Source organism: Populus alba, chromosome 7 (assembly GCF_005239225.2).
Source record: "Populus alba chromosome 7, ASM523922v2, whole genome shotgun sequence".
Lineage (NCBI taxonomy): Eukaryota > Viridiplantae > Streptophyta > Magnoliopsida > Malpighiales > Salicaceae > Populus > Populus alba.
The window spans coordinates 9,472,252-9,495,861 of record NC_133290.1 but is presented as its reverse complement, the minus strand read 5'-3'; the positions used below and the strand labels follow the sequence as shown (position 1 = coordinate 9,495,861).

The 23,610-nt window shown below is 32.7% G+C and overlaps 1 protein-coding gene and 1 pseudogene across 1 annotated transcript; one reads left to right on the top strand and one right to left on the bottom strand.

Annotated features, from left to right (window-relative positions):
• Window positions 1-11,795: 11,795 nt before the first annotated feature.
• LOC118049694 (peroxidase 57) lies at window positions 11,796-14,679 on the bottom strand. The gene is made up of 4 exons (XM_035059755.2): window positions 14,239-14,679; window positions 13,255-13,452; window positions 12,694-12,859; window positions 11,796-12,601 (listed from the first exon to the last, which is right to left on the bottom strand). Exons 1-4 carry the CDS (start codon window positions 14,593-14,595, stop codon window positions 12,117-12,119), a joined length of 1,206 nt encoding a protein of 401 aa, XP_034915646.1. The 5' UTR covers window positions 14,596-14,679; the 3' UTR covers window positions 11,796-12,116.
• Window positions 14,680-17,332: 2,653 nt separating this feature from the next.
• On the top strand, window positions 17,333-23,035 carry LOC118049693 (cyclin-T1-3-like; annotated as a pseudogene).
• The last annotated feature ends 575 nt before the right edge of the window (window positions 23,036-23,610 follow it).

Here is a 23,610-nt window from a genome sequence, read left to right as displayed (position 1 = left end):
TCTTTTCAGCCTATTACCTTCAGGTAAAATACTTCTCACTCATTCGATGATTATATCGTAACCAACATCACTTTATAATCTGACTTGAGGTGAACACTTATGCAATAACCAATAATTTATTATGATTTGTGCACACATCCCATAATAGTTCGTTAGAGTCTTTTAAAAGATTAAAAAACTTGGTTGTGTATACATTTGGTTCTTCATCTATAATTAAACATTCACCTACATAATTCTAATTCATTCTCATCGCATCTATAACCATATTCCTATAAGGATTACTATTATCATCTACAACTTCATGCACATTACTAGAACTAGAAGTTGACCCAACCATCCTATCTACTATAGTCTCATAAGAAAACCAACACAAGCATTTCTCCATGAAACCTTTTTTAGAAGATGCACTGTTACAACATCTGGATCGAGAAATTTTTTATTTTTACATCTCTTATATGAACATCTAATACCACCCCCACTAATATTTCTCATATTAGATAGTGTGTAACTAATAAAACCCTCAACCCATTATAATAATCCATTATATACAACCCTTTAGGTAAAACTCAATAAATTCAAGAACGATCATCCATTACTTATATCAAATTTATATAAAATATTGATGACAACATGTATTAATTAATTATGTAAAGTAAATAAATTATTTAACATTGGTTTAACTCAAACTTATTAAATCTATTTTAATAGTACTTTTAAATCAGTATCAAATATTTAAATAGATTCAAATTCCTCTATATTTACCAAAATTTTCAACTCAATACTAAAATTGATAAAATATGAAACATATTCATTACTAAACCATTATTTATTTCATTACAAAACACCTAAGTCACAAAAATCAAAATCAATTTCATCAAATTACAAAATATATAATTGTTTTTAAAAAAATCTCAAACAAACCTTAACATGTACAAATCATACATTCATAAAACAAAATTCTATGGGAAAAAACTATAAAAACAAGTAAATACATAGACAAACTACACATGCTATAAAAATATGTAATAAAAATTAACATTTTAAAAATGAGTCCAAATAAAAAATAGATAGTTTTGCTTACTTGATGTGAGGAATCCAAAAAAAAAAAAAAATAGAACAAAAATGTTGACAAAGTGAATGTTAGGGTGACCATATTTTGTGGTAATGAGAGTTTGATTTATTATAAAATGAAGGGGGTGTTTGCTGTTTTTTGCAGAGAAAAATAAAGGAAGAAGAAGAAATGAAGGAGGGGGAGGTAGGGTCGCTTGCCATGTCATTATTTAATATTAATGATAGATTTTACAAACAAATATTACCAACAGGTTTATTTTTGTCAATAATACCGTCTATAAAAATAATATGTTATTGTATGTTTTTTTTTTTTTTTTATTTTTCATTATAATTCTCTCGGTGTGCATTGATTAAAGTTGTCGTTTTGTGTATACCAAGAGACATAAAGAATAACTAGTTCATTGATAAATTCACTGCAATTTCTGATAAAATTTTGACAGTTGATGTTTTGATTTATATTTGTTAGTTTTATGGTAATAATTTATCGGATTTATATTAGTTAAATAATGTACGCACCTATAAATTTATTGATAAATTTACTGCAATTTACTAATAGCATTTTGACTCTTGATATTTTTGTTATGGTACTGATTTATCGGATTTATGTCAGATAAATAATGCACACACCTAGAATTGTATGTCCATAAATAGACGCTGAACATCACCAGTCACTCCCTTGCAATTAAGGAACTCTGGCCCCAGTCACTCCCCAGAATTTCATACAATAATAATGTCTGCTGTTTATGCTGTGTTTCTTGCAACTTGTTTCATAGATTAAAAAAATAATAAAAACAGCAGCTAATTAATTAAGAAATATATTGTAAATAAAAAAATTAAAAAGAAATCAAGACTCTTAAATAGAGCAATCTGATCCAATTAACTAAGAACAATTAAGAGGTGAAAATCACTAGGGTTTAGTTACAATTAAGAGCAATCTGATCATTAATCTAAGATTGTGACTTGTATCCACCACGCTTACTTAATTTCGTGTGGTCCAGGATTTAGCCGTCTTATATGGTTAGGGCATGAACTCAAATTCCGGTACCGACTCTCGGTGGATAATAAAAAGGGAAAAATGACAGTATGCACCCATCTACTTCGTCAAATGATGAGATTTATGGTACTGCCTGAGGCTAATTATGGCATTTATTAGACCAATTCATTAATACACCTAACTTGCAATAAATGAGGAGTTAATTCTATCATCACGGTCTTAAAGCTTGCCCACCTGCCCTCCCTCTCCTGTAATTATTTTTGTATTTTTAAAACCCGGCCTTTTCCAGTAGATTAATCCGAGATCCAGCCATCTTAAAGCTAAAATTAAGTTAAATTTAAAAAAAAATAAAAAAATTAAAACACGGATAACTTGGTTGATCCGGTTAAAAACCACATGTAGCAACTCGTTGACATTTATTTTTTTCTTTAAAATGACATTGTTTTAATTTAAAAAAAAAAATTAAAATTGATTTTGATAATCTGGTAACTTGATCAAAATTTAATTACCTGATCAAAGCCCTTTGAATAATACAGGTTTAAAAACTATGTTATTTCTTCTTATTTCTCCAAATAGGAGTCTCAACTTGGTCCTATCACCTAGTAACATAGAATTATATCCATGAGAATTGAAAATCGATGCTGTGGGACCTGCCACAGCAATGCATTGGATCTGCCTGTACACACACTTCAGCAGAATGCCCATTTATAGCTGACAAAAGATATATAAACTTCTACGTATGCTCGGCGTCAGAAGGGGAAAACAAGAATGATAAGTATATCGACACATGAAGTTGTGTTTGAGCCAGGGGTTGTGGTGAAGGGACTTGTTTTTTTTCTCCACATCAGGGTTCAAGCTCCATTTATGTACGCTTGTCACCTCCGCGATGCCTTACATGCTCACTAGGCTTGCAAGATGTTCAGTGAGTCCGGGATTAAATGTGGTGCGCGTAAGCTGGCCTGGAACATCCTGAGTTAAAAAAAAAAAAAAAAAAAAAGAATGATAAGAATCGAAAAGATAAACTTATAGTCACATTTCAGAACTAGAAATCCTTCGCGCAAGTTAGTATAAATGTACACTAGACCTGGTAGAAATCAATGCAAGCCTATTGGTATGAGGTAGTGATCTTGTCATAGATATTAAACCTGGATCAGCCTGATCCAGGAATTGAATTAATCCGGATTTATTAAAATATCAGTCGGTGCAATGATTCAGTCATGAAAAAAATTATGTTTTTGTAATATAAAATAAAAAAAAATTTTGATTTAAATACTTCAACTTAAAAGTATAATATAATATCCTTTTAATGTAGGATTTGAAACCCATTAGTATATATATATTATATGTTAACAAGAAAAAAGCTATGTTTTTTCAATATGAAATTTGAAACCTATTAATATATATACTCTATGTTTTCAAAAAAAAAAACTATATTTTTTCAATGTACGATTTGAAATTTATTAGTATATATATTTTATGTTAATAAAAAAAAAATTATATTTTTTACTATGGAATTTGAAATCTATTAGTTTATATATTTATGTTCCCAAAAAAAAAAGTTATTTTTTTTCAAATATGGGATGAAAAAAAATTTTGGTTTTAAATATTTCAACTTAAAAGTTTAAAATAGTATTTTTTTTAATCTGGGATAAAAAATATTTTAAAATATTCTTTTAAATTTTATTATCTAAAATATTCTTTTCAATATTTTTTTAAAATTTCATATAAAATATTAAAATTTTTATTTTTATTTTATTTTTCTAAATTAACCCAAATTGACTGATAAAACTCAGAATTCGATTCTTAACCAGGCTAACCTCATACCGGGATTAATAACTATCAATTTTGTTCACTTTGTGTAGAAAAGGTACGGATCATATCATGCCCTGTCTTGTGATATTCTCTTGGTGGGGCAGAGTTTATTATTATTATTATTATGGTTATGGCTACTAGTTTTTAGGTAGGCTGCACATTTCAGTGATGCTAGTCCGTACAAGAACAAAGAATTAGAACGATGGGGTTTTCAATTTTTTTTTTTTTTCTATGGAGATAATCTTGAATAGAATCAGAATCATTGATTTTTAAAGAATAATATAAATTAATTTTTTTAAAAAAATTTAAAATTAAATTATTTTAATTTTATTTTTTAACATTTAATTTATTGTAAATTAATTTAAATATTTTTTTTTCTATTAGGTTATCATAATCCTTTTTTTTTTTCAATTTCATTCTCCATAGGTTTTTTTTCCTATCAAATTGGATCTTTCTTTATTTTTTTTATTAATATCTTTTTTATTTGGTGAGTTTTTTAAATTATTATTTTTTCACAATTTCATCTTTAAAAATTAAATTAGTTGGAAATTAATCTTATTGATTAAACTAGGTTCAAGGATTTCATAATTTTCTTTGTCATTGGACTTGCAGGTTAACTCAAGTTTACTCATATTTTTTCTCGTTTCTTTTTTAATTTTTTTTTAATTTTTATCCCTCAACATTAAATTATTCAATGATTGAGTTTCATGATATTATTAAATTTTCTTTTGAACTCGTTCATACTAGTATTATGACTAGGGCAAAGATTTTGCATTTTAACCTAGGTGGGCTCAGATCAATTGTTTTTTACCTTTTACCTTTTTAAAGGATTTTTTTCCTTAGTTTTCATTTTTCAAAATTTTATTTTCTAGAGATTGAGCTTCATCTTTTTCCTGTTCATTTTTCTTTGAAATTATCTCAATTCTATGTCCATAGTCACAAAGTTTTCGAGTTATCCTTGATTTAACTAGAGTTTTTTTTTGTCTTTTATAATTTCTTTTTAATCTTGCCCTTCATCATTGAATTGTTTCATAATCTAAGTTAGCCCAAAATCGGGTTCTTTTAAACTTTTTTACGTTGTCATTTTGCGTTGTCTATTTATTTATTATTGTAATATTTTTTTATAATATTATTTAAATTACCAATTAAACTAGTAATTTGGGTCTCGGACTTTTTTCTTTAACATTCATTTTTTTTTTAATGTTGAGATTTTTTTTTTGGCCTGCGGTGGAGCGAGGCCTAGAAATATAGTAATAATGCTATAATATATATATATATATATATATATATATATATATATATATATATTTGAGTAAACATAAAAAGCTAGCATACATTTTCCATCGCATCTTTTTTTTTTTAATCTTAGGTTGTGTACATATTTGTTTTTACATCCGATTTCATGTATCTTTCATTTAACAAAAATTAGTAAACATTATTATTCATGAAAGGCCACCAAGCTAGCCATTATACCTGTCATAACTCAATTTTGGATCCCATAATATTGTTTTATAAAAATACGTATTTTTTACTTAAAGAAATCCAAAAAAAATCAGAAATTTAAAATCCAAAAATACTTTTGAGACATTAATAAATAAGTTTTTAAGCTGTGACAAACCAAAATACTAGAAGAACAACTAGATTAGGATATTTTAACAAGATAGGATGAAGAAAGACTTAAAAAGAAAAGAAAGTGGAGGTTAAAATCCAAAATTGAATGAATTAACTATGTTTAAGGACCTAATTAAATTTCTAACAGGTTTAATTGACTTATATAATAACTTAATTAAAGGAAAATTAAGTTTAAAAGTCAATCGGGTAAAAAATTAGAAGAAGTAATTAAGTTTAAGGACTTAATTATACTTTTAATGGATTTTGTGGGTTCAATCAAGGACTTAATTGAAGAAAAAAAGTTTAGAGGCCTAATTCAAATTATTTTTGCAAAGACTAGAAGATTAAGGACACAATTGAAACTTTGAAAGGCTAAATTGGTGCAATCAGGGGTTCAATTGAGATAACTTTAAAGATTAAAGGCTGATTGAGGGTTAAATTGAAGAATGTCAAGATCAAGGACCAAAATGCAAGAGGCGTGTGAGTTTGGACACTTTCTCTATCGATTTGTCTTCAATTTTTCATTACATACAAAAGTCTAAATAGTAATTTAATCATTATAAGTCAAAGAATGACTTCCTTCTACTCACCTATGGGCTTAGTAAGGTGAGAAAATTCAAATTATATATATGTCCACTCTATGAGCACAATTAGAGCCTCGACATTTTGAAAAGCTTTTAATAAGTATAAGTGGAGTATCGGTTTAAACTATATTATTAGAGAAGTTTATTCAGTGACCACCTAGAAGACATCCATTAGAGAAACTCTATTATTTCCCTCTTTTAGGCTTGAGACTATGATATCAGTATAAGTGTCATAAAATTGACTATACCCTAAATGGAAATAGAAATGTATTATGGTCACTTACTAAAAATGCAAGTTTATGATATATGAATTAAATCATCTAAAGTAATAATGCTTTCTATTCTTCAAGAGCTTCCCAGGGAAAAAGCCCTTCAACCTTTCAAGGATGAGATGAATTCATTTTTTCTAATGCAATTATACAGTTAATTTGGAAGGAATCAACATCTTTTCAGTGTTACAACATAATTTACCTTGGGTAGGATTGACATAGTCTCCTTAATACGATCACACATCTCTCCAATGATAGGATAAACACTAGCTTAACAATAAGGATAGATACATCTCCTCAGGAACAAGCTCCTCAACTTTATAAAGATAAGATGGATTCACTCTCCCTTGTGTGATTGCATGGTTATTTTGGAACGAATCAACGTCTCCTTAATGTTACGACACAATTTACTTTTGTAGGGATTGACATGGTTTTCCTAGTGTGAATACATATCTTTTTAAGGATGGGATAGACATTACCGCAATAAGGATGGATATGATCTCCCCATGGCACAAACCCCTTAACCTTCTAAGGATGGGATTGATTCACTTTTTCTAATATGATTGCACAATTACTTTGGAAGGAATCAACATCTTTCTAATGCTACAAAACAATTTACCTTGGAGAGGATTAACATGGTTTTCCTAGTGTGATCACACATCTCTTTAATGATAGAATATACATTACCTCAGTAACAGGGATGGATATAGTCTCCTCATAGAACAAGCCCATCAACCTTTAAAAGATAGGATGGATTCACTCTCCCTAGTGTGATGGCATAATTATTTTATTATAAGGAATCAATGTCTCCCTAATTCTACAACATAATTTACTTTGGAATGGATTGACATGGTCTTCATAGTGCGAACACATATCTCTCCAAATATAGGATAAATACTACCTCAACAATGGGGATGGATATTGTTTCTCTACGGCATAAGCCCCTTAACCTTCCAAGGATGAGATGGGCTCTCTCTAGTGCGATTGTATATTTACTTTGGAAGGCATCAACATCTCCCCAGTGTTATGACATAATTTACTTTGGAGGGATTTGACATGGTCTCCTTGATGCAATAACACATCTCTACAAGGATAAGATAGACATTGCCTTAGCAATGAGGATAATTACGATCTCACACGGCACGAGCCCTTCAACCTTCCAAGGATGAGATAGACTCACACTCTCTACTACGATTACATAGTTACTTTAGAAGAAATCAACATTGACCTAGTGCTATGGAACAATTTACCTTGGAGGGGATTAACATGATCTTTTTAGTGCGATCTCACATCTCTTAAAGGATGGGATAGACATTCCTCAACAATTGGGATAAATACGGTCTCTCCATAGTGTAATTACTCACTCCCTAAAGATAGGATAAACAAGAATTCTTAATCCAGTATAGATACATCTAAGCTGATAAGAGGACACCCACAAGAAAGACCTCTTCTTAGTTCTAGGAAGGAAGGAAAACCCTCTTAATCATTGTTAAGGTTAGACAATTTGAAGCTAAAATATGAGATGTTTAACTAAGTATGAACGTTGGACCTAGAAATATTTAAATAAGTATGGATGTTGGACCTAGAAATGTTGAACTAAGAATGGGCATTTGACCTTCATAAAACCTTTATATAAGGGCTATATATCCATACAAACTAACATTCAGATAATTGAAATCTATAAAAGAGAATTTCTATCAAATAAAGTATATTGTAGTGGTCAACCTTATAAGACTGTGGCATAAAATAAATAAAAAAGGTCAAAAGCAAGGCAAAGAAGTAACATACTTTGCAAGACGATCTACTAGTATCCTTTCACCATCTTATTGACTTCATATTCAGCCATAATCAAGGCCAACACAACACAATTCTTCTCCTTATCTAAACTTAGATAAGGCTTGTTGTTTACTTCATAAGAGGGACCATCTAGTAGTAGGAACAACTCTAGATTAGTTACGATCCTTTTTTAGGATTGACTATCCTAATGAATATTATAACCAACCATATCCCCCTTATTTTTTTTACATACATTGGCTTCCTAGCCAACATGTTTTTTATGGCACTATTGTTTATATTGGCAAAGGTGAAGAACCACCGTATGTCATTGCCACCATCAGTGTTAGCAACAATTTGATAGCAGCTTTTGGCAATATTGACAGTAGGTTTAAGCTTAACAATCCTACAAAAGTTTTTAAATGAGGATTAGATTGTCCATCCATTGAGATGTAGCTGGCCTAGACCCAGCAAGTAGTAACTGAATACCTCTCTTGCGAACCCTTAGAAAGGGAAGGAATAATCAATTTTATACATACAAATAGGGGTAATAATTTCAAAATAACCTTGGGTGGAGCCCGGGGTCTGCTAGCTGATATGCTCAACAGAGTCGTGCATCTAAGCCACGTATTATCCAGGTTGGTAGCGAGCCATAAATCTCATGTCCTCAGTACATATGATGTTGGGGATGTCATCCTTAAAAGGTTAAGGCAACCTCCCTCTCTCTTGATTTTCTTTAGCATGGATAGTAGAATGACTCATGTGAGAAGGTCTTCTTTCCTCCTACAAGAGAAGGATGCCAATGTAGCACCCCTTTTTGTATTGAGGCTCGGTTTAATGGACCATTATTCCCTGCTGCTTCTTTCAAGCTCTAGTTGAAACCTAAACTCCTTATCGAGGAAAGGAGCACCTTTTTTTTTAGAGAAAAATTTGACATTGCTAGGGTCTATTTGTTCTATTCAAAAGAAAGGTAGGTAAAAAGGTTTTAATAAAGGAATTGCATGTAGTAGGTGTTGGAGTAGAGATAATTGTGGGTCTTGTTGTAGGAAAAAAATTTAAAATTATAAAAAGTAAAAGTAAAAGAAATGTCATAAGCAAGAATGACTAGGGTTATAAGAAAAACTCTTTTCATTCCTACCTTTGAATGAAAAACTTTTCATGTGATCATAGATCTCAAAAAATCCACTCAATTACTCATTGAAAGTTAGCTATCATTTTATTTTCTATGGGACCTCCTTTTAGACAAGTCACCTGGGCTTGAAGATCCCAACAATCCTATGTAATACACACAAAATATTATGGAGAATGAAAAAAAGGCTTTCATCTACTGCTGGTAAAGACTTTCAAAATCTTTGTGTATAATACACGATGATTTGGGGGCTACTAATGGATCGACATTTCCTATTTTATCTAGATCTTCTTTTCTAAAAGAGTAACCTGAGATAGGATAATAACTGGGCACCCTTGAGCTCATCCAGGCATTGAGCCTAGGTTTATATAGGTCTTGTAAGCTACCAGACCCATCATTTCTAGAGTTAGCTAAGCGTTGAGCCCGAACATACATGAGTCTAGCAAGTTGGCATATCAACCATCTCTAGACTCAGCCACACACCGAGCTCAGGGCATATATGAATTTAGTGAGCTGCCAGACCCACAATCTCAAAGTTTAGCCAAATGTTGAGCTCATGCTTTTTTTAGCTCTGAAGAATCTTAGACTTCATAATTAGACAATCAATAAGAGACATTTTACTTTGATAAGTCTATATTTTATCATGGTGAATTAGAGATATTTTATTAACATTTAAACTCTTTTCCTTGAAAAAGAGATGAGTGGACGAACTATAAAAAGGATAAGGATATTCTTCTTCAAGGGGTTGATCTTTGCTTATTTTTTTAAAAAAAACTTCATAATGCATATTTATTCTTAGAATTATTCTTTGAAATATGAGTATATTTTCTCTCAAACCATTCTCATTTAAGCATTAAAGAGTTCCTAAATATATAAAAAGGGACCTTTTGCAAGCACTAGACAAAATTCACCAACCATCTTTGCTAAGAAGAATGATCCAGATCGTCAAAACAAAAACATTAACGTATTATCTAATTAAATTCATAAGAACATCATCAAAAAATATACTTCATTGAATTATTATTTTTATTTGAATTAAATTATTTTTTATTAGAATAGTTAAACCAAACTTGTATCCATGTATGAAAAGAAAAAACCTATAACTCGATTTCTATTGTGCCAAATTAATCAATGAAAGCTGCATTTACCTAAATCTTGTGGAAGTATATGTTTATCATTTTGTTTTCTAGAGGTATTAAGACAATTCAAGAGCACTTCTTTTGTACACCTAACATTCATTAAATGCCAATGAAATAATTGTAGTATGAATTATACACCTAACATTCATAAACATTTGGGGTAAAATATAAACATCACCAATTTTTATGTTACAAGAAAAATCCTTAGTAATTCTCCTTTCTCTGAGCAATTAGTGTGACATCTTACCCAACAATTGCTTCACAAAAAGTTTTATTTTTTGTTGAGTCACAAATACTCATTACCATGAATATGAATATAAGCATTAATTCTATTATTGGAATAATGATTTAGTAAGATTTGATACCAATTGCATACTATTCAGTAAGGTAATTATAACATGTCCTAAAGAACTTCTAAAGCAATCATAACATATCTTTTGTGATATTAGTAATTTTACCAAATAAACTATAAATAAGCTTGTATTTCTCTTCTTAAGATAGTGTTATAATACCCAATTTGGATTTTTTATTTTCATGGGGTAAATAATTAAATTAATTGAGAGAAGAAATGGAGGGTGACTCTTAGCAAGAAATCAAACTAAAAATAATATAAATTAATTAATATATATGTTGACATGAGTAGGTGGTCCAAGAACATCACTTTTTATTTAAGACTCTGAAAATTATGCTTTGATTGTGATGTCCACTAGCCCAATTCATAGGTCCAACCTAAGCATTTTCGGTCAATTCCTTCTCCTAAAATTTGAGAGAACTGAGAGGGACTAGAGAATTCTCTCTCTCTCTCTCTTTATATATATATATATATATATATATATATATATATGTGATTCAAAAAAAAATATGTTTTCGTCAAAATCCCCTTTCCTTATTCATTTATTTTGTTATTTGGATAAAAAAAACATGTGTTTTAGCTGTAGCGAAATATTTTTTGACAAAAAGTTGGCTGAAAAAATCTCTCTTTTATGATGATGTGATTTGGAAAACAAGTTTTAGTAAAAAAAAAAAAAGTAAAATTAATTTGGCTTTAATACTTACATAGACTTAATGCAATTATTACGTAAAATAATTTCCTTCTATTCGAATACAAGGAATTTCCTCCTACACATATGACGATGAGAGCTTGAATACCATTGTGAATAATACAAGGACCGTCATGACAAGTACTAATCAATCCGATAATATATCTTCACCATGGACCTGGAAAAGTCCCTTCTAAATAGTCAAAAGCTAAGCGACAAAAGTTTTATGAATTTTTATAAAACGAAGATTAAAGTTGGATGCATGTATTTACTAATCTCAAGGGAGTTGAGCATCTTGGAAGCCCAATCTTCTCTCGGCTTCTAAAAGAGAACTTTCGCACGTGTAAAAACACACAGAACAAGAAAAACCCCATTGAGAAAATTAAAGGTGATGGGAGTTGTGAGAATAATCTGCAGACACTAGTACTACACCAAGAGTTCTGAATCCGGATTTACAAATGCAAATATTGGCTGATTATCAAAACCAACAACAGCTCACTAGAACCCTAAAATTAATGAATCTTAGAATGTTCCAGGTGCACAAGATACTGAAGCGAAGTTATTTTATGATCGCGATGAGATTCCTTCTCTTCAACCTGGTGATTATTACTTCTCGAACTCTTCGGTAGTCTTTTGAAGGGAAAACAACTCTTACCGTTCGTCACAAGAGTTGACTGTTGCTGGACTCTGTCATTCAAGATTGGCTGGTGGGAAAGGAGCATTTGTTTCGGACCTGACCTAGAGTTCCAGTCAAGACACCAAGGTTTGACATCTTCACCATGGACCTGGAAAAGTCCCTTCTAAAGGTTGTTCCATCATCTGAAGCATAAACTGCCACAAATCTTGCAGTATTCTCATCAGCCATCAATTGTTGATCAGCAAATAGAAGTCCTCTACCCCCCAACAAATTCTGATAGTAGTGGTTATCAAAACGTGCTCCAGATGTTATAGAAGCGGATAATCCTTGGAAGATCGTTGCCGAACTAGAGTTCCTCGTCTCCCTTGATGTCATAGAAGCTACGGTTCCATCATGATTGGTTCTGTTGCTATCCTGACAAGCAAGTCTCAATTCATTTAGGAAATCATGATCTACAGAGGCATCTGGTTGTCCTGTCCCAGAGAAGTTAGTGAGGCGATTCCGGATGAAGTCACAGCTGATTTTGCCCACATTATGAGCACCTATAGAATCAAGAAATTTATTCAGTCCATGATTGATTCTATCATTTCTTGGAAGACATAGAAGGGAACAGAGAGAGACGCGCAGTAAGTACCTAAGAGATTTACTGTTTCTCTTTCATCAAAACCTCTGCGGGAAAAGAGGAAAAGTGTTCGGGTGATGTTATCATTGGGCTTTGGAATCTCGTCCATGGCTTCATCAAAGTAGGATTGAGTACTGTCTCTCCTGCCTGTAAAAACTGGATAAAAAGGACCACCAGCCTGAAAGAACACCATCAGAGTAAAGCAGCGGCATTCTAGGACTGATTCAGTTCCTTGTTTAAGAAATTTCAATAACCAAACAGAAGGAAGGGAAGTGATGAAACTTCAATCAAAATAACAAGGTCCTAATTCTGTTTCATCACCGTTAACATTTCAGATCATAGACTGCAAAATTTATAGTCTAATTAACTGAAATTTTCACTCAGAAGGAGTCAGATTCAGATACTTGTCATTAACGAAAGCTCTTCCTACGTTTTCTTTTTTCAAAACAGAAAAACCTGAAACCTAAAGAAAACTAGAGCTTATTTCAATATCGAACTCAATGAAGAAAAGATTAAAGCTGCTGAGTGCTAAGTCCATGTAAAGAAAACAAAGCAATAGATAGAAGTACAGACCAGCACAACAGCATCTCTGGTGGCAAGTGCAAGGGTGTCAGCACATGAAACTACTCCTGGGCATGCATTGTCAAGCTCCTCCTTGATCATGTCAATCTCATTACTACCTCTCAAGGTCTTGTTCGGAGCGGCCTGCCTCTCAATGGAACGGTTTTTATTCCCATTGCTATCATCCAAGAAGACTGAAGCATCACAACCCTGATTGTAGTGATCCCCCAAGATCAGTAATAGGTAACGATATAAAAAACATTACCATGAATCAATATCTAGATACATACAATGAAAAGAATTCTGAATCAATATCTAGATACATGCAATGACAAGAATTCTTATTGTTAATAGCAAGACTAAGCATCCAGATCAAATTTGTGGTTATCTGCCTAAGAAATTAAGGAGTGCCCAATCAATGATAGCTCCTCACGAAAAGTGTCTCAACAAAGAATTTACGGAACCAAACAACTGAGAATAACAGGCCAAGAATTGAAGCAAGGATGCACAGTAACAAGAGAAGAAATTCCATAAAACAAGCAATTTAAGGCCTATACAGACCTGAAAAGCTAAAGAGCCAAGGAGCCAACTGCAACAGAAAACTAACACACAACTAATAAACACGAGGCAGGCACACTTTGCGTGTAAACAAACACACCACAAAAACAAAATCCCAAATTGATAAGAACCCTACGATCATCAACAAACAAGAAACCAAATTCCCCATTTGGGAACAACTGTGTAGTGATCAAACTCCCGCAAAGAAAGGAAAGAAAACACAGAATCCACAAACCTGGCCACTTGAAAAAACCCTCAAAGAACTACAACAAAGAAACCCCTATTGAGTAAAACCCTTGCACACATCCACATTTAGAGAAAAGAAAAGCCACAAACATTTAAAGAAAACAAAACCAGGGAACTGAAAAAGAACCGTGCGTCGTCGGAAAGTTTCGGAAAACCCACAAAAAAGGAATTAAGAAGAAGAAAATAGCATACCTTGATGAAGCAATCATGGAAAAGAAGCCTTAAAAGACCAAAAGAAATATCATTTTGCTGCATGTAAATCCTTGCCATTGTTGATCTAACAATAGACTCAGCTTGTGGACAATTCTGGCGATAAAAATCGTATTCAAGACCGTGAAGCTCATCAGATAAGGAAACAACACCTCCTCGAGTACTTGTGGCACTCTCTCTTTGTAGAAAAACAGAAAATGTTTTCTCTTCATTTTCCAGCTTCTGTCTTTTGGCCCTTTCCTCCTCCTCTATTTCAGATGGAAATTTTAAAGAAAGAATCACAGAGATTATGAAGATAGCTATAAGTGTCTTTGTCTTTCTCTTCATTAACTTTGCCATTTCTCTCTTCAATCAATCAAGTTCTTGATTTTTCTTTTCTTTGAAGAAGCAGAAAGAAAGAGGAGCGGGTTGGTAAGTACAGAGAGAGGGCGGGAAATGGAGGTGAGGCAGTTACGTTTCTTGAATTGACGGAAATAGCCTACAAACAAGTATTATTTTCAATGAGGTTGGCATGGGGTTGTTGGTAATTTGGATGCTTAATGCTGTAGTTATTGCTATGAACTACTCTTGCGATGAAAAATATCTAATTGATGAAAAAAGACAACACTTACATTATTAGCTCGTGGTTTGCTGCGTGTAGATTATTTTTTTTAAAGTAAAAAAATATCTAATTATTTTTTTTCATAAAACAATTTTAATTATAAATTCAAAATATAATACTTATTTAATGATTTTTTTAAAAAATATTGATATAGCATAATATTTTTTTTCAAATATTCAAATTGCAATATATTTTATAATACAGTTTAATTTATTCTACTGTTCGGGTTATGAAATGTTAATAACTTAATAAAATATAAATTAAAATATATAATAAAACTTAAAATAAATGTTTTTTAAGTTTTTCAGCAAAGTTCTTGTGGCTACATTAAAGGTGGTGTCTTCGTTGCTTGCACAGCCGTCCTCTTCCATTTTTCTTAAAAGCTTGTGTGCTTCAGTCAGCAACCCTTTCTTGAAAAATCCATTTGTTAATGCAGTGTGTCTATGAAGCACAGTTTTAAAACCTGACCCGGTGGTCGACCCGGTCTAATAACCTGGTCACGGGTCAGATGGATTGACCCGGGTTTATCCGGGTCAACCCAAAAATATTTAAAAAAAATAAAAAAAAATCCCACACTGAAACACTCTTTTCTATTCTCTCATTCCCCAACACGCACACACAGAAGAAAAAAAAATAGAAAACCTAGAGAGTAAGAGAGAAATTAATTAACTTTTCTCTTCTAGCCGCTGGTGACTTCTTCTTCTTCAGCAATAGCACCTTGGTCACATACCAATTGTGAGCGTCAATCTCCAGCAACAGCATGCACACTCAAAACGAAAAGAGACTGAAGGTCTCCAAACATCTTGGTTGATGAGGGGCACTTCTTCGCATTCCTTGTTGTTGGGGTTTGCTTGGTCTTTTTTCGCGAGAATCTTTTTTCTTGCAAAACTCTGCGTCCCGGGACTCAATGCTATTGCTGCCATTGCTTGAGTCCTTTGCAACAGCAAGTAAGTTCAGATCTTGCTGTTCCGGATTGGTGTTTGTCTCCAAGTGAATCGGTCCTTGGATGATGGACTCAAAGAGATCGGGTCTCAGCCGGGTTTCGAGTCGACCGGGTTTTGCCGGGTCAATTTCCAAACGGGTTTTTACTTAGACCCGGACCGGTCCCAAGCCCGGGTCGGCCGGGTCCCGGGTCGACCCGCCGGGCCGGTCCGGATTTCAAAACTATGGTATGAAGGTCAGCACGAAACCCTTCATCAGGCAGTCTTGAAAACAGTTCCTTGCTTTAAGGCCTGTTGGGGGTGGAAATGTGATTGTTTTTTAAAATAGTTTTTTGTTTTTTAAAATATATTCAAATAATATATTTTTTATTTTTAAAATATTATTTTTTAGATTAGTGTATCAAAACGATTCAAAACATAAAAAAATATTAATTTTAAAAACCTTTAATTTTTTTTGAAAACACGAGTTGGTCTGTATTTCCAAACGCTCTCTTACCACAGCGGTGACTGTTGCTTTTAAAAGTAGAGATTTGAAAAGAAGCCTATCATAACACCCCGTTGTTGTTGAATATAAATATTTGAAGTGTGGTTGTAGTTATTTTTTAAAATACTTTTAACTTAAAAATGCATTAAAATAATATTTTTTTATATTTTAAAAATTACTTTTGATATCAACATATCAAAATAATTTAAAAACATTAAAAAATATTAATTGAAAATAAAAAATTAATTTTTATAAAAAATACTTTTAAAAATATAAAAAACAAATATAACATTTCTATTCTAATCTCTAAATAATTTCACTAAAAACAAGTTACTTGCTTCACCATCACTGGTACTAATGAAGTAAGTCTACTTATGGAAATTAGATTTTGAGACACTCGAATCTCATGAGAAATGTAAAATTTCTCTCATTAAATTTAATATGTTTTCAAATCTTTACGCATTCAATACACGAACTTTTTTTTTTTTTTTATTTGCGCATATAATTTTTCACTTATTTAATTAGATATATAGATGCTTTTTTATTTATAATTAATTTTTTTATGCTAAAAAAATGCGTTAGAAATGCTTACGCATTCTTTTTTATTATTGAATATTATAACATGGTAGAAAGTAGAGACGGGTTGCTGCTTTCTTTTTTCTCACACAACAACAATACAGTTTCTTAAAAATTCATGTAGTTATTTCTTTCTTGAGATTTTTTAGCATTTGCGTCAATTAAAATTTTAAAAAAAGAGGATAAGAATTTATGTTGTTTCTTGGTAATTGCAGATCAAAGGTGGACTAAACTTAAGCTTTTTTAGCATTACATTTTTTAAAATTTTTTTTTTTGAAAAAAATTAAATTTTTTTTAAATAAATATATTTTTAATATTTTTAAATTATTTTAATATACTAATATCAAAAAAAATATTTTAAAAAATAATTATAATCATAGTTAAAAACAAGCTTCTAAAAAATAAAACAAACAGGGATTATTTACCATCAAAATAAATAATAATTAAAATAATAATAAACTCAAAAAAATAACAAATAAAACAACGTTCCTGGTAAATTTAGCATGGCAAATTCTTTTATCCCCCACTCATTCTTTCCTCATGCTTATAAACCCTAAAACTTTCCACGAACATCCCTTTTCTTCACTCACTCTCTTCCTCTCCCTTTTTTGAGGTTATATCCTCCTCCTCCAACTATTATTTTGACAGACTCACATGTTTCGGTTTGTTATTAATGCTGTTTTCTTGATAATTGCAGAGAAACTCATTTGTTTTCCTTGTCTTTTGTTCTGCTCTCGTGACTATACAAGGTATAATTCTTCACTTTTTCCTTTGAAATTGTACATGGCATCTTGGTTTTGTTTGGTTTGTGGAAAGTAACTTACTTTTTGTGAAAGATTAGGAAGAGATTGTACGGGTTAGTTTTTGTTTTTGTGTTAATGTTCTGGGCTTGTAAAGAAAACACTTTTTTAAAAAATCTTTTAGATTTTTTGATTTTGAATTGGTTCTTAATTGGAAATCTGGCTTATTTTTCTGTTGGAGTTTGTTAAATTTATGTATTTGGCTACGATTTTCCTACCAACAGTTCATTTTGTATGTTACCAGAAAGCTTTATAATCATTATGGGTCTGGGTTTAATTCGCCTTATAGTTTATCCCATAGAATGGATGACCATTTGATTGCATGGGAGAGTTAGTAAATCTTAGAAGGGATTTGACTGTCAATTATTACAAATTGTTTGTAAATTTTTCAGGTCGGAACTGAAGCTTAAAGTTTATAGTATTAGTTAAATTTTTAGGGTTTTTTTTTTTCTAGATTCTGATTTTCAATTTATGGTTCTTTTTCTTTCTTTTTACTAAAAGTGTATGCTTTCATAGCCTATTTTGATCTTGGTGTGTATTGGCAAATATGTTTGCAGGGTTTTTTGCCTAGTGGCACATTGATTTCTTCAGTTCATACAGGGCCTGTATAGACTGTTCATAACATTTGGTGGTGGTAGACACATATGGTAAATTTAATGATTAGTGATTCATCTCATTCCGGAATGAGTGATGGCGGACTATATCGATATTCTCAGGAAAAACTTGAAGAAGGTGGTTGTTGGTATTTTTCTAGGAAGGAAATTGAAGAGAATTCTCCGTCTAGACAAGATGGAATTGACTTAAAGAAAGAGGCTTATCTATGCAAGTCATACTGTACGTTTCTACAAGATTTTGGCATGAGACTTAAAGTGTGAGCCCTGACACATTATGTTGTACTCTATCTCATTTTGCTTAAACTAAATGTTTAACATCTCTGAATTTTCAATTTGTATTATATGAATGTTTTTTGGGTAGTCCCTTTCATATAAAAATTGGATTAGAATGGAATCTATATTTACAAGTTAAGATAACTTCCCATTCCCTTTGGTTGGTCAACGATGAGAACATGTTGTGTTTATGCTTTTATCTCTTAATTTTTTTGTGAGATAGTAGTAAATAGGGATTACCGATGTTGAATTTATAGAGTATTTAAAGGAAGTATAACAAAGAATTCAAACTAGAATGCCACACTATTTGATGGTGAGACAGAGAAGGTAGAGTTTTAAGAGTAATGGTTATTCTGTTTACACTACATAAATTTTTAAGCGGGTGATTAGATATATTGTTGTTATACTGCACATTGAATGCACATTATTCTTTGCAATTATGTGTGAGATAAATCATGTATTTTTTGAAATGCAGGCCCCAAGTAACAATTGCTACTGCAATAATTTTTTGTCACCAATTCTTTCTTCGTCAATCCCATGCGAAGAATGATAGGAGGATGAGTCAACATTCCTTCATTAAATGTCAAATCCTTTTCTCCTTCTTGGAAATGATTATTTAATACATATCCGGGATGACATTTAACTGAGGTAATAGCCAGTGCAATTCTCTTCCTTCTTTTTGGTGTTTTCCTTATGTAGTACCCACTCCCTGAATTTGTAAACAATGTTTAGATTTCCTTAAATGACCATCTTGTCTAATTTCGCTCATTATCTCACAGACTATCGCTACAGTTTGTATGTTTCTTGCGGGGAAGGTGGAGGAGACTCCCCGTCCACCGAAAGACGTTATTCTCATTTCTTATGAAATTATCCATAAAAAGGATCCTGAAGTAGTTCAGAGGATCAAGCAAAAGGTAATTTGCTTGTGTAAAGATGCTCTCCACTTCTTCTGTTACTTGTGTATTTCTCATTTCATCCCAGCAGTGGGATTTGGATTCCCCACTACTTCTCTCCTTTTCTTATATGTAAGATTTGACTATGATTTACACAATCCACTTCACCCCCAACAATTAATCTACAGCCCAAGCATGTTGTGTCTAAACTCAAAATGCCAAACTGTATTGTCTTGTTGTCAATCCCTTAGACCATACATATTATAATCTACAACATATTTGTGGTTGTTTTGATATTCAATGTTTAGCATATTTGCTTTTGCTTCTGTATATCCCTATCATATTTAGCTGTCCTGTATATATATGTTGCCTTTGTTCTGTTCATATTCCTTTTGTTTCCGTGCACAATTCATTTTCTTTCTCCTAACTCGCTATCCACATCTCTTGTGCAGGAGGTATATGAACAACAGAAGGAAATAATTTTACATGGAGAGAGGGTTGTACTTGCAACTCTTGGTTTTGATTTAAATTTGCTCCATCCATATAAACCTCTAGTTGATGCTATAAAGAAATTCAAGGTTGCTCAGAATGCCTTTGCTCAAGTTGCATGGAATTTTGTGAATGATAGGTATGGAAAATTGCTTATTTTAATATACATACCTTTCTTCATTGTCTCATCTTGATTGGGGATGCCGCATGGAGACTGCATACATCTCTTTGTGATGCGAACCTCGTGATCACGTGGTCACGCAACCCATATACAAAGACACCAATTCCCAGAAAGCCAAGTAAATCAGGTTTGATAGGAGTGTGACATAAAGATAACTTGTACCTAGGCACTAGCAGTATTGGAAACGTAAACCCCCACCCAACGAATATTGATTCGCGAACGAGAAGTATAAGGATGACGCCACGAAGACAATTGTTCTTTAATAAGTCGTTTTCAGTTCTTTAGAGAACCATGGAAGGGAGATTATCTCACCAACACAAACACACAAAGTGCGGCAAACAAGAAGTTTTATTAATCTGAATTGTCTTTCCTTACATGTCTGGTTATGCCTTTATTTATAGTGGCTGCAAACTAAAAAAAACCCTAATGGACCTCTTATGTGGACTTATATGATGCCCACTTACAATTAAACCCAAATAATATAAATAATCCCTAAACTAAGAAGAAAATGATAATAAAATAAATAAATCTGAATTTAATATGATAGGATCAGATTTGTTGCACTTTAGAAGTCCTATATAAGTTAAGAGAATCAAATTTGAAGGTGGAATTAATTCTGAAATCTTCTTTCCTTTTTGTAGCTAGGATGAATAAGAAATTCTTGTAAGAAAAGGATTCTGAAACATTTATGAATTCTTGCCACACTTGGAAACTATGTTGTAGCCCATTAAAGATCTTTGTAGAATTAAGAGATTCTCAAAATAAACTGCCACATCCTTTTAGGAAAAGAATCCTAGCCAAATAGGAAGTCCACAACTCAAAAGGAAGTAAATAACAAAACCCATACAGCCTCTGTTGACTCATGTTTGGATGCCTTGCCGAACTCCGATTGACATGATATTTTAACCCAAGGTAGGAAAACATGTCAGGAGACTCTACGTAAAATTGCAGCCCGATCCAATGGTAGGATTAAGAATTATGACTGTTGCTGTAAAACTAGATAGTTGCACATTTTACATCAAAATCCGAATTCGACCTTACTTGTATCGTATCACTTTGCTTGCAATTTAAGCCCCACCACATTGCAGCAGGTGCCATTTTCCTTGCTGTGAAGTTCCTGAAAGTAAAGCTCCCATCAGATGGTGAGAAGGTCTGGTGGCAAGAGTTTGATGTCACCCAACGCCAATTGGAGGGTTGGTGTTTTTCCTTCCAATCATATCATTAATATTAACAAAGTATATTGTTTTCATTAATAATCACACTTGTTCATGAGAGAACAATCTCTCACACAATTCATTATCTTGGGGGAGTGAAGCTGACTTTGGGGGGGTAAGCTGAGAGGGAGAACTGAGCCATGTAAATACAAGTATAATTCTTTGATAATGTTTACTATTACAATATAGCACTTTTGAATATGGTGGGTTTCATCTTTAATTGTGGAATTAATTCTCGCAGAGGTTAGCAATCAGATGCTGGAACTGTATGAACAGAACCGAGTGCCCGCATCATCTAACAGTGAAGCTGAAGGGAGCTTGGTAGGTGGAGCTTCTCATCGGGCCACATCAAAAGCTTCATCTAACAATGAAGAACATGTGGCACCCAATAATCATTCTCAAACTGGAGGAATTAGTACAAGACTTGGAAACTCAAATCTAATGTCTAGACCAGTGCATGAGCAACCTCTTGCAGATAATCATGTTGGTCCTCCAAGAACCAGCCAAAACCATGGTAGTTATCATGGAAGTGCTGAGATGAGAAGTGCCTCAGACCACAATATAGATGGTGAACCTAAAGATGATCTACCCTATGAAATAGAGACATTGCCTCAAACCTCGAGACTAGCCTTGGATGGGCTTGGAAATGAAGATCTAGAAAGGAATGTTGCAAGAAGTGAAATAAAAGATTCAGGAGAATCAAAAGATAAACATTTTGGTTGAATTGTGGAGCATAAAGAGGGTATGTTTGCGCAATCACCCCAAAATGCTATTAAAAAGATTGATAGAGGCAAATTAAAGGCAACTTTGGAAAAAAGAAAGAAGTCCCGAGGTGACATGACTCGAAAAACAAACTTCTTGGATGACGATGATCTAATTGAGAGGGAACTGGAAGATGGAATTGAACTGGCTGCTGAAAGTGAAAAAAACAAGCACGAAAGAAGACAAAGCTGGTCCAAGCCCTTGGATAGGGAAGAATATGAGAACTCGCATCATGGAAAGAATATTGATGCAAGGGACGCAAAACATCATAGAATGAGGGGACAGTTATCTTAAAAGCCAGATCTAAACAACATTGAAGATGGGGAACTTCCTGCTCCTGATGATAAGGACCATGGTTTTCCCTCACCTAAGCTGATCAACCGCAAACATAAGGCATCAAGCCCACATGACAGAAAGTTTGAGGGGAAGCATCAGAATGATAATGTGCCTGGGTCTCACCATTATAATCATCATAATTATATAGATGATCAAAACAGGATGAATCGGCTTGGTTATATGGAGCGAGATCATAAAAGACATGTCCCAGAAAATCATGTTTGAGGTATTAATGTTTGCTGGAGCACTTCTTGGTGTCAAGCTCTCTCTCAAATGCTGGTAACTGTTTAAACGAGATCATTGTCGCTTTGTATTTCCTTTGTAGTAAGTCGAAGTAATACATCAGCTATTGGGAGGATCTTGTTCTGAAAGGATGATTCTAGTGAGGTCTAAGCCCTTTAGCAGCTATCTTATAGTTTATGGTTAGATTAAACTCTTCCACGTAATTTATAAGAATGGAAGCAAGGTTTTTGGATGTTCTTAATTGTGCTTTCCTTTGATCTTCTTGTAGAATACTTAGGATCGTTATCCATGTACATAAATGATGATGATGATAATTTAGTAATCATAATGGTTTTAGATTGCAAGCTTGGTGGAATTCATTTGCATATTCAACGATGACTCTGTTTACTGCTTTTCCTCTCTATCTTTATATTTGATAACATTGGAACTTCGTTTTTGAAGAAGAATCAACATTTTTTTTCCTAGATTGAAAGAAAATCTTCAAAGCCTAACGTGTTTGGTGAAGGCTAGCAGTTGCTAGTTGCTACAATACAATAAGCTCACGAGGGTTTGGTGGATATATTTTAGTAGTTACTACATGATCTAGTGTCGGTGAAAAGATTATGCAATTAAAGGGAGTGTGTGGTTGCCCTGTAGAATGGGGGATGACATTGTAGATATGTTTTGTGCAATTGAAGTGAATGTGTGGTTGTTCTGTAGAATGTGGATGAAACTAAATGTGTTTTGTCTGTGATAAAAAAAGGGGGGGGGGGGGGGGGCATAGCTGCTCATACCAAATGCACAACATCCATGGAGGCTTGAGTATCAGGCAGAAAAAGGAGGCTCAATGTAATCGATATAAGCAAGTTTAATTATTGTTGAGGATTGTACAATGTAACTAAGTTCTACCATATTTAGAGCATTTCCAATGCAAAAAGCCAAATTGAGAAGTTAAATTGATAAAATGG